Here is a 12,391-nt window from a genome sequence, read left to right as displayed (position 1 = left end):
TTCCCGACAAAAGCTAAGGGATGGGGCTAGAGAAGTGTAACCACACTCAAATTCACAAAGAGCTATGCATGCAAGAACTGACCATCAAAATGATCATTTTAACCATGTATTGAAACTATACAGTGTTTGTTTACATTTACTTTGTTTTACAACCATTGGAGGAAAACAAGCTTACATTTTGGGTTCTGATGGGAAGTGATGAGGCATTCATAAGGTAATATTCTTCAAGAATGAATAGATACAGATAACAATTTCTGTCCAAAAATGGACGTAGCAACTGCAGATCGCCCCTTTAAGTCTTATCCAATCAAATAAAGTGCCTTCTCTCTCACCCCTCCCTCTTTCTCTCTCTAGCAAATGAGTGATGAATGACCTAGATTCTGAGCAGAGGAGACCTGATGGAACAAAAACCTCACCCCTCACCCCTTTCCTCTGCGACGTCTCCGCCCCTCATCCTCCTCCCACCAAGCACATTAAAGGAAAATGTCTTAATAGGCAAAGCCTACTCATAATTGGTTAAAAAATCACTTGACGCAACTATTATCTTCCTCTATCTTTTTCACATATGTTGATGCTGGGTTGGTGCTAGAGATGTGCTAGAGATGATGAACATGTTTGAAATACCCCTTTAAGATAGAGCTGAAATACATTCACCTCCACTATATTGAAGAACATATTGACTGTGGGTGTCTGAACTGCACAGCAACGGTAGATCTCCTTCACTAAACAATGATCATTAGAAACATGTTCTAGAACACAGGGAGAGTTTGATCTTCTTCCAGTTGCTCTCCAGGTGGAGGGTTGGCCAGCCTATCAAAGTAGTTCAAATATTGAAAAAGTCCTTATTTCCACACTTACTTATATACCTATCCAAAGCCACAAGCCTGGACATGGGTCATAGAAGATCATGGAGATGATTAGGGAGTGAGGACCTACCTGTCACTGTCCATGTTGCCTGCTCTTCCAGCTTTCTCCTTGGCTTTGGCAGCAGCCCCCTCCTCCGGGAAGCTACGGGCCTTGCCCACATCGGGAACAAAGTCATCCACATTCCGCACCTTCTCGTCTGTGCCATCTGAGGAGAGAAGAGTGGGAGAGGAAGGATGAACATTTTATTTATTTTAACCTTTATTTAACTAGGCAAGTCAGCTAAGAACAAATTCTTATTTTCAATGACGGCCTAGAAACAGTGGGTTAACTGCCTTGTTCAGGGGCAGAACGACAGACTTTTTTACCTTGTCAGCTCGGGGATTCAATCTTGCAACCTTTCAGTTACTAGTTCAATGCTCTAACCACTAGGCTACCTACCGCCCCAACATGGTGGTGATGATAATGGGTGGTACGGATACCAGACCTGGCTTCAAACAGGATTTGTTTTCTGCGCTTGATTGGCATAGTGCTAGTTTGTGATGTGAATGAGAATTCAATGGAAAACCATCTTTCTGCTGTCTCTAGCTGCCTGTCTCTAGCTGCCTGTCTCTAGCTGCCTGTCTCTAGCTGCCTGTCTCTAGCTAGTAGGTCGGCTACTGCCACATTCACATGCTATCGGAGTTATCTGAAGCTCCTAGTACCCAGTTGGAAATGTCACTTTAATGACCCTCCAAGTCGTAATTACAAGTGGGAAACTCAGAGAAAATGTTGTTGCCCGAGTTGTGACGTTTCACCACTGACCTTCTCAACTAAAAGTTTGAAACAAGTAAATGTTTTATAATTACAACCTTATCAATATGGATAATGTAGATATTCAAACCATATTGTCAATGTTAAGCAAGCTAAATAACTTTATTACAAGCAATGTTTGCAAGCCTATCAAGCTAGGTAAAATCATACTGGTTGAAGAATTGTTCCGACTTCAAAATCACTTGAACACAAATCATGCCAGAATTACCACTTCCTAGGGCCCAGTTCCCTATTTCCCATGCGCACGTGAGGCTAGCATATACCCGCACTGTATCTGTGAGCTGTTGGCTAAAGAGCACATGTCAATACCAGGGAGGGCACATTCGCTATATAACACAACACATTTGTGACAAAACCATCATTAGAGTTGAAAATGCAATGGAAACCCATTTAACTTCATAAAAAAATGTTATTCGTTACATGGGAATTTAAAAGTTATTTTTATGTGCACTACGTCATCACGCACAGCCGTTTACACGCAATAAGAAATATCTCTGGTAGGAAAATGCTCAAATAGTTAAGTGGATTTTAGAATATTCACATTAAAATCTATAACCAATTGGATGGAAACCTAGCTTGTGATGGAAACCTTGCTAGTGATGGAAACCTTGCTAGTGATGGAAACCTAGCTTGATGATGGAAACCTAGCTTGATGATGGACACCTAGCTAGATGATGGAAACCTAGCTAGATGATGGAAACCTAGCTAGATGATGGAAACCTAGCTAGTGATGGAAACCTAGCTTGATGATGGAAACCTAGCTTGATGATGGAAACCTAGCTAGATGATGGAAACCTAGCTAGATGATGGAAACCTAGCTTGATGATGGAAACCTAGCTAGATGATGGAAACCTAGCTTGATGATGGAAACCTAGCTAGATGATGGAAACCTAGCTTGATGATGGAAACCTAGCTTGATGATGGAAACCTAGCTTGATGATGGAAACCTAGCTAGATGATGGAAACCTAGCTAGATGATGGAAACCTAGCTAGATGATGGAAACCTAGCTAGATGATGGAAACCTAGCTAGATGATGGATACCTAGCTAGATGATGGAAACCTAGCTAGGATGAAACCTGCTTGATGGAAACCTAGCTTGGTGATGGAAACCTAGCTTGGTGATGGAAACCTAGCTTGGTGATGGAAACCTAGCTAGATGATGGATACCTAGCTAGATGATGGAAACCTAGCTAGATGATGGAAACCTAGCTAGATGATGGAAACCTAGCTTGATGATGGAAACCTAGCTTGATGATGGAAACCTAGCTTGATGATGGAAACCTAGCTTGGTGATGGAAACCTGCTTGGTGATGGAAACCTAGCTTGATGATGGAAACCTAGCTTGATGATGGAAACCTAGCTTGATGATGGAAACCTAGCTTGATGATGGAAACCTAGCTTGGTGATGGAAACCTAGCTAGATGATGGATACCTAGCTAGATGATGGAAACCTAGCTAGATGATGGAAACCTAGCTAGATGATGGAAACCTAGCTAGATGATGGAAACCTAGCTTGGTGATGGAAACCTAGATGATGGAAACCTAGCTTGATGATGGAAACCTAGCTTGGTGATGGAAACCTAGCTTGATGATGGATACCTAGCTTGATGATGGAAACCTAGCTTGATGATGGAAACCTAGCTAGATGATGGAAACCTAGCTAGATGATGGAAACCTAGCTAGATGATGGAAACCTAGCTGATGATGGAAACCTAGCTAGATGATGGATACCTAGCTAGATGATGGAAACCTAGCTAGATGATGGAAACCTAGCTTGGTGATGGAACCTAGCTTGGAATGGAAACCTAGCTTGATGATGGAAACCTAGCTTGATGGAAACCTGCTTGATGGAAACCTAGCTTGATGATGGAAACCTAGCTTGATGATGGAAACCTAGCTTGATGATGGAAACCTAGCTTGATGATGGAAACCTAGCTTGATGATGGAAACCTAGCTTGATGATGGAAACCTAGCTTGATGATGGAAACCTAGCTAGATGATGGAAACCTAGCTAGATGATGGAAACCTAGCTAGATGATGGAAACCTAGCTAGATGATGGAAACCTAGCTAGATGATGGAAACCTAGCTAGATGATGGAAACCTAGCTAGATGATGGAAACCTAGCTTGATGATGGAAACCTAGCTTGATGATGGAAACCTAGCTAGATGATGGAAACCTAGCTAGATGATGGAAACCTAGCTAGGTGATGGAAACCTAGCTTGATGATGGAAACCTAGCTAGATGATGGAAACCTTGGCCAAAAGTCCTCCCCTTCTCTGTATTCAGCCTATGATATAAACCTTAGCTCTCTCAGCCCCAGCCAACCTTCACAGCCAAACCAAGCTGTAGCACTATTACATGCCACAGACTGACTCCGGCCTCTCAATGCACATGAGAGACGCTCACTACTCACACATTTCGACATGTACCTTGTTGTCCGGCTGTCTTAATTAATAATTGACTGAATTTGAAGCCATTAGATAAGCATTTCAGATCAAATCGCCTGGCCTTGTTTTTTAATATACCACCACAAACAGTTAAAATAAAGCTCCACAAATAAAGCTCGATGCATTTGAAGTGAAACATCCATCCACCCTAATCTGACCTACATAATGGAATGTACACTGAACAAAAAATATATAAAACGCAACATGTAAAGTGTTGGTCCCATGTTTCATGAGCTGAAATAAAAGATCCCAGAAATGTTGTATAGGCACAACAATTTGGTGCAGAAATTAGTTTACATCCCTGTTAGTACGCATTTCTCCTTTGCCAAGATAATCCACCTGACAGGTGTGGCATATCAAGAAGCTGATTAAACAACATGATCATTACACAGGTGGACCTTGTGCTGGGGGCAATAAAAGGCCACTCTAAAATGTGTAGTTTTGTCACACAACACAATACTACAGATGTCTCAAGTTTTTAAGGGATGATTGGCATAATGACTACAGGAATGTCCACCAGAGCTGTTGCCAGAGAATTTAATGTTAATTTCTCTACCATAAGCCGACTCCAACGTCATTTTAGAGAATTTGGCAGTACATCCAACCGGCTTCACAACCTGCAGGATCATCTGAGACCAACCAGGTTTTCACAACCGAAGAATTTCTGCACAAACTGTCAGAAACCGTCTTAGGGAAGCTCATCTGCGTGCTCACCACGGTCTTGACTTGACTACAGTTTGGCATCGTAACCAACTTCAGTGGGGAAATGCTCACCTTCGATGGCTACTGGCACGCTGGACAAGTATGTTCTTCACGGATGAATCCGGTTTTCAACTGTACCAGGTAGATAGCGTGTATGGTGTCGTGTGGGTGAGCAGTTTGCTGATGTTAACGTTGTGAACAGAGTACAGCATGGTGGTGGTGGGGTTATGGTATGGGCAGGCATAAGCTACAGACAACAAAGACAATTGCATTTTATCAATGGCAATTTGAAAGACCCTGAGGCACATTGTCGTGCTATTCATTTGCCGCCATCAGCTCATGTTTCAGCATGATAATGCACAGCCCCATGTCACAAGGATCTGTACACAATTCCTGGAAGCTGAAAATGTCCCAGTTCTTCCATGGCCTGCATACTCACCAGACATTTCACCCATTGAGCATATTTGGGATGCTCTGGATCGACGTGTACGACAGCGGTTTCCAGTTTCCACCAATATCCAGCAACTTCGCACAGCCATTGAAGAGGAGTGGGACAACACTCCACAGACCACAATCAACAGCCTGATCAGCTCTATGTGAAGGAGATGTCGCACTACATGAGGCAAATGGTGGTCACACCAGACACTGACTGGTTTTCTGATCCATACCTTTTTTTAAGGTATCTGTGACCAACAGATGCATATCTGTATTCCCAGTCATGTGAAATCCATAGATTAGGGCCTAATTTATTGGCTGATTTCCTTATATGACCTGTAACTCTGGAAAATCTTTGAAATTGTTGCATGTTGCGTTTATATCATTGTTCAGTGTGGTTCCAACACTCACCAGCGGGAGTCTCAGAGGTGGCTGATCCAAAGAGGCGCGACATGAAGCCTCTCTTCTGGGCAGGGGGGGCCTGGGTGACACTGGGTGACTGGGGGTCGGGACAGGTGTGGTTCCCCCATGGTGGAGCCCCTGAGGGGTTGGGGGCAGTGGCTGGGGGCCGGGGGCTGCTGTGGGTAACCTGGACCCCTAGGGAGTGCAGTGTTCTGGAGAGGGGGACAGGGGTTAAGGTTAGGGTTGGTGTAGGAGGGGGACCCTGAACTGACCTGGGGATAGGGTTGGAGATAGTTAGGGGCTGGGGTGGGAGAGGGGGTTGCTGGGGGGTGCAGGGGCTGGGACAGGCCCCAGGAGTAGAGGGCCCGCTCTGCGGGACGATGGGGGACTGGGAGCCTGAGGAGGGGCTCTGGCCGTTGGAAGGGCCCCCCGGGGAGCTGAAGCCAGCTTTGTTTCTGGCTTCCATCATCTCCAGGAAACTGGAGAGGTCAAAACAGCAGATTTGATCATGAATTTTAATTAATTTAATTAATTAATTTAAATCAACATTTTGTTTACAAAGTATTTACAAGGAAATATACAGTGATTTTAATGATCATAATAACCTTTATAATGCTCTTATACATTTGCAGTAGCTGATCGCGAGAAACAGATGGGTTATTGGCATCTGTGTTTGTCTGTGTGTTCAACGTCTTTCTCTATTCCTTTCTGTGTGTGTGTGTGTGTGTGTGTGTGTGTGTGTGTGTGTGTGTGTGTAAGCCTGCCTGCATGTTAGCAAATACGCACATGCCATAGTTCTGGTCCTCAGTCTCCTGCTGAACATTGAGCTCCTCCAGCGTAGCGTCTATGTCCAGCTGGTTGGTCTCCAGTTGTCTCAGCAGGGTCTCCCTCTGCAGAGAAAGAGAACGAGATAGAGGCAAGTCTATCAGTCAAGGCTAGCTGTGGACAGTTAATCAATAGAAAACAAAATGGCACCAACAATAACCAGCCAATCCAAATTAGAGATGCTCAACATTTACCACAGACACCACAAAACCAACAGTTTAGCAGAGAGGTGGCCAACCCTCCTACCTGGTCTGCAGGTTTTTGATCCAGCCCTGCTAGAGCACACCTGAAGAAACTAAATAAATATTGGTTTTAATTGCACGAGGCCTGAAGAAGGTTTATGTGCATGTACTGTTGACTTTATTATCCTACAAAGCACAACATAATGATGCAAATATCATATAATTATAGTCATTAATTTGGCCCAGGCATTTGATAAAATGCAGCAAGCTGATGTGACGTCTTCCTCTATTTCTGTGGTTCTGGACGCATCAACTAGATCTCCTGTGTTTTCCACTAGCACCTACTTTATCCACTTAAATTAAAAGGTGCACTATGCAGATATCGCTCCGCCATTTCCTGGTTGCTAAAATTCTACTACTTCACCTAATTTCTGTGTTAGTTCCCTCACTAACTTTAAAACATCAGCTATCTGAGCAGCTAACCAATCGCTACAGCTGTACATAGCCCATCTGTAAATAGCCCAACCAATCTACCTACATCATCCCCATATTGTTTCTATTTAATTTTCTGCTCTTTTGCACACCAGCATTTCTACTTGCACATAACCATCTGCCCATCAATCACTCCAGTGTTAATTTGCTATGTTGTAATTACTTCGCTACTATGGCCTATTTATTGCCTTACCTCCGCATGCCGTTTGCACACACTGTATATAGACTTTCTTTTCCCCCCTATTGTGTTATTGACTGTACGCTTGTTTATTCTACGTGTAACTCTGTGTTGTTGTTGTTTGTGTCACATTGCTTTGCTTTATCTTGGCCAGGTCGCAGTTGTAAATGAGAACTTGTTCTCAACTAGCTTAACTGGATAAATAAAGGTGAAAAAAATTAAAATAATAAAGAAAGAAATAATATATATCCCACCTCACGCGCAGCAACAGTGCCTGGACCACAGCACCAGTGCCTGGAGTGGTGTGTGCAATGTGAGTGAAGTGCTGAAAGATTCATTTTTAGAAGCACACAAGCATAGAAGTTGGTCTAAATTATCCAAAAGTCTACGAAAGTGTGACTTTGTCCTCGTGTTTCTTGGCTATTTACATCGTTCTGTTCACACACACACTAGGTTGTTGTTAATTTGAGTTCTCAACTGCTACTAGTAAAGGGATGTCAGAGAATCTCATCTCTCAGACAAACATGGGAATCCTACCTCTACCACGGTAAAGGCCCGCCCCTTAAAAATGTTGTCTCACCCAAGTGACTGAAATATTTTAGAATACATTGTATTTTATTGAGCATTGAACACCCCCCAAAAAACCTTTAATTCATTAACTTTTAGTAATTTCTTATCACAAAAACACTCTTCCTCAAATACTTTCATTGTGCGCCTACATTTCTTTGTGCTCCCTCTAAAATCCACTTAGTCATATTTTTGTTTCCTGGGACATTCATCTATTTTCTTTTGCGTGTTTCATATAGCAGTCACATTGTGGCAAGAACAAACACCATTGTGGCAATTCAATCTTGCAGTAAACATGTAAATAAGACCTTAATCTCAAGAGAAGACAGGTTAAATGTTCAAAAATGTTTAATATTATTTTACTTAGAAAATAATCCTGATCATATAAGCCTAGACAATATGCAAAACCACAACCAATACACTGAATTCATCCATTTTCATACATATTAATTGTAAAGTCATGTCCTTCTACATAATACCACAACTACTTTTTCCAATTTGGAAGGTATATTCATTTAGCTGTGTATTTCTGATTGAATCAAGGCATTAGAATGTACAAGAAACAACCAAAATGTAGGTCGTTCAGTAAAAGTTTCCGAACCCAAGAGGACAAGCCCAGGGAGGCCTGGCTGGCTACATTTTCTATTAAGGCTGGCTACTCCAGGTACTTGTGGAAAACACTGAAAGGATTTCATGTGAGCAAAACCTCAAACCACTGTCGTGGGACATGGCACGTATCAGGGATGGGTTGTTATGTGGGAAATGAAGCAGAGGCACTCAAGCTCTTAAGAGTTTCCATCCAGAAGTGTTTCACATGCCGACGCCTGAGCTAGGCCTATATCTGTAGTTAGCAGTCAAGGGTTTCACATGCCGACGCCTGAGCTAGGCCTATATCTGTAGTTAGCGGGTTTCAGTCAAGGGTTTCACATGCCGACGCCTGAGCTCAAGGGTTTCACATGCCGACGCCTGAGCTAGGCCTATATCTGTAGTTAGCAGTCAAGGGTTTCACATGCCGACGCCTGAGCTAGGCCTATATCTGTAGTTAGCAGTCAAGGGTTTCACATGCCGACGCCTGAGCTAGGCCTATATCTGTAGTTAGCAGTCAAGGGTTTCACATGCCGACGCCTGAGCTAGGCCTATATCTGTAGTTCGCAGTCGAGAAATTCAATCCCTTGAGAGAAAGATAGAAATTCCTAAAACAACATTTAACAACTGTGAAATATCCTCTTCTGATGTATACATGAGATCTGTTGTATGCCAATGTCACATTCTAGGGTCCTCATTTGTCATACATCATCATAAATATTGGAACATTTTATTTCCATGCAAAAATTGGGGCTGCAGGGTAGCCTAGTGGTTAGAGCGTTGGACTAGTAACCGGAAGGTTGTGAGTTCAAACCCCCGAGCTGACAAGGTACAAATCTGTCGTTCTGCCCCTGAACAGGCAATTAACCCACTGTTCCCAGGCCATCATTGAAAATAAGAATGTGTTCTTAACTGACTTGCCTGGTTAAATAAAAGGTAAAAAAATATTTTTTTTAAATAAATAAATAAAAAATCTGGTTCTTCCGGTAACGGTAAGATGTAGCGTTGTTCTACGCTAGTATAGACAATTATCTGAGTTTTTCAAAAGTCACGGGGCAACTTTTCCCTTCCACCCTCTTATTCCTCCACTCCTCCCCTTTCTCTCTGATCCCCTCCTCCTCCACTCCAGTCTCTAATTTGCTTCCACCTCCCTCTGAACTTACGGAGAAATAGATCTGTGAAGAAGGGAGGCGAGAAGCCATACTACCCTGCACTGAAACATTCATGAGATTCAGCCCAGGTGTTCAACCATACATTTCAGAAAGAACAAGAAAGGGGGGAAAAGCTAAAGACGTCAGGTAATCAGGAAAAGTTGGTCCATATCAATACTAAATTGTACCTTCCTGTACTATACTTATGCTAAACATTTTATTCTATTCTACTGAGCTGTTAACTTCATGATCATATTCTTATATTGTTTCTTATTGTTGTTGCATTGTCGAGAAGGAACCTGCAAGTGAGCATTTCATTGGACAGTGTATAACGTATGTATCTTGTACATACGACTAATTAAACCTGAATGTTCATTTTCAGCCAAAATTCAAATGACAGAAGAGAAGAGGATACAGGACTCCGTGCCCCGTGTCATTTTCGCCTTGAATAATGTAACACCACTGAATGAACAATGACTCTGTAAATTTTTAACACCAACCGTGCACAGGGCAGTGTTCGTAAGAGTAAAGTTACAGTGTTGAACCTTATAGCGAGCCAGGGTGTGCCGCATATTTATACCCTACTCTCAAGACATCGATGCACAACACCGAAGCCATGTCTAAAATAGTCTGATCATCTCTGACACATACTGGGGTGGTAGTTCATCTTTCACTTAAAAAGAGTATTGGCTTCTCTTTCCCTGTGTTACTCATTGATGAAGTAATCATGAATAGAAAGAGGGCTCATGGTTAGAGGGGATGCCATATATGAACAAATTGGGCCTTGATGGTGGACATTTTGTTTTGACTAAACTGCATCTGAAGGAAGCTCGAGGTAGAAGTTGCAGGTCTAAGATTAGACAACCCATCCCTGCACCTATCCGTAAACCATTAAAACCTCTACAGGATTGGTGGGTCCCCCTCGGGATGGTTGAGCTAATGTAGGCTAATGCGATTAGCATGAGGTTGTAAGTAACCCAGGACATAGACATATCTGATATTGGCAGAAAGATTAACAAGAATTTAAGCTAACTGCACTGCAGTAGCTATTACAGTGAACAAATACCATGCTATTGTTTGAGGAGAGTGCACAGTTATGAACTTGAAGTTATTAATAAACCAATTAGGCACATTTGGGCAGTCTTGACACAAATGTTTGAACAGAAATGCAATGGTTCATTGGATCAGTCTAAGACTTTGCACATACACTGCTGCCATCTAGTGGCCAAAATCAAAATTGCACCTAGGCTGGAATAATACATTATGTCCTTTCTCTTCCATTTAAAAGATGGTACAAAAAATACATGTTTTTTTATTTGTATTATCTTTTACCAGATCTAATGTGTTATATTCTCCTACATTCATTTCACATTTCCACAAACTTCAAAGTGTTTCCTTTCAAATGGTGTCAAGAATATGCATATCCTTGTTTCAGGTCCTGAGCTACAGGCAGTTAGATTTGGGTATGTCATTTTAGGCGAAAATTGAAAAAAAAGGGGCGAATCCTTAAGAGATTTTAAGGGGATAATTATTATTATTTTTACATTTTTGTCATTTGGCAGATTCTCTTATACAGAGTGACTTACAGTAGTGAGTGCCTACATTTTCATACTTTTCCCCCCCATACTGGTCCCCGATGGGAATCGAACCCACAATCCTGGCATTGCAAGCGCCATGCCCTAACAACTGAGCCAAACGGGACAATCTGACCCTGTATCAGTAATTAGGGGCAACTCGTATATACGCAGCTCAAAGGACCAATCTAGGAGAAAAAGGGGGCCTTTTCCACATATTCCATAGGAATGTTGAAGAAGCAGCCATTTTATTTTGACTGACCTGCAGCTGTAAGAAGGGGATATTGAAGAAGCGATGCAGGTACTTGAGGCCAAAGCCATTCTTCATGGAAGATTCAGCGTAGTGGATGTAAGAAGAACCTGGAGGCCTGCAAACGCAAAGCAAGTAGAGGACATATCAGGACCAGTGGTGTAGCGGAGGGTAAACGAAAGTAACGCAGTTCACCCACGTTTTGCAGAAAAATGCGTTGAAAGTATAGGGAGCCAGTATAGCCATGTATTTTTTCACCACTACATCACTGATCAGGAATGTGTTTCATGAAATCTATTGACAAAGACTAACAAAGCTAGAGATTTCAATATGATTAGTTCAGGGGTTACAGCGCAACACTCCCTTAAAAGTGTCCCTTCGAGACAGATATTTCTGCATGTGAAGGACTAGGTGAGTGGTGTAGCACTCTGTAATAGATCGAGGAGGGTAGAGAGTTTTGCACACTTTTACCATTGGAGAAGAAAACACTGAAGTGGTACACTCCTGCAAAGCATTGACCATCATAACTCCTTGTGAGTAACAGAATGAGTCAACTGAATGGACCCCGCGGCAGTTGTGACACCCCCTACCTGTTGAGGTGACAGAGGAACTCTCGGGTGTCGTCGGGTAGGATGACCCGGTGTTCGCCCATGTCCCTCTGGTTGCCCAACACACAGACAGGCACGTGGGTAGGCACTTTGGGCAGCTCCCGCACGATGTAGTCAAATGTCCTGTGAAATAGACCCATGACTTGAGCGCAAAATATAAGTTAGAGGGAAGAATGAAAGGGTATTGTAGTAGGTTAATTGTTAATAAATATACAAATTAAAGAGGGATTCAAAAACACTCCCGACTTGAGATTTATAAAAATGCATAGGAAGAGGGTGGTTGTGTCTCAATAATACTGTATGAATGTACTGT

At 42.5% G+C, this 12,391-nt stretch overlaps 1 protein-coding gene across 7 annotated transcripts in view; it reads right to left on the bottom strand.

Annotated features, from left to right (window-relative positions):
- The window catches only part of LOC112220005 (rab-like protein 6), a 33,350-nt gene that overhangs the window by 12,118 nt on the left and 8,841 nt on the right, over positions 1-12,391 (bottom strand). For all 7 annotated transcript variants that reach the window (XR_002948813.2, XR_002948812.2, XR_006079474.1 and 4 more), the window contains 5 exons: positions 12,061-12,201; positions 11,483-11,588; positions 6,453-6,556; positions 5,676-6,145; positions 937-1,072 (listed from right to left, as the gene is read on the bottom strand). Coding sequence is in view for 4 of the 7 variants with exons in the window: in XM_042302642.1 (XP_042158576.1) it covers positions 937-1,072; positions 5,676-6,145; positions 6,453-6,556; positions 11,483-11,588; positions 12,061-12,201 (957 nt within the window). In the remaining 3 variants the exon portion in view is untranslated. The remainder of the gene's footprint in view (positions 1-936; positions 1,073-5,675; positions 6,146-6,452; positions 6,557-11,482; positions 11,589-12,060; positions 12,202-12,391) is intronic.

Source organism: Oncorhynchus tshawytscha, linkage group LG20 (assembly GCF_018296145.1).
Source record: "Oncorhynchus tshawytscha isolate Ot180627B linkage group LG20, Otsh_v2.0, whole genome shotgun sequence".
Classification (NCBI taxonomy): domain Eukaryota; kingdom Metazoa; phylum Chordata; class Actinopteri; order Salmoniformes; family Salmonidae; genus Oncorhynchus; species Oncorhynchus tshawytscha.
Note: the sequence above shows the minus strand (reverse complement) of the source record. Positions and strands in the feature narration are given on the sequence as shown.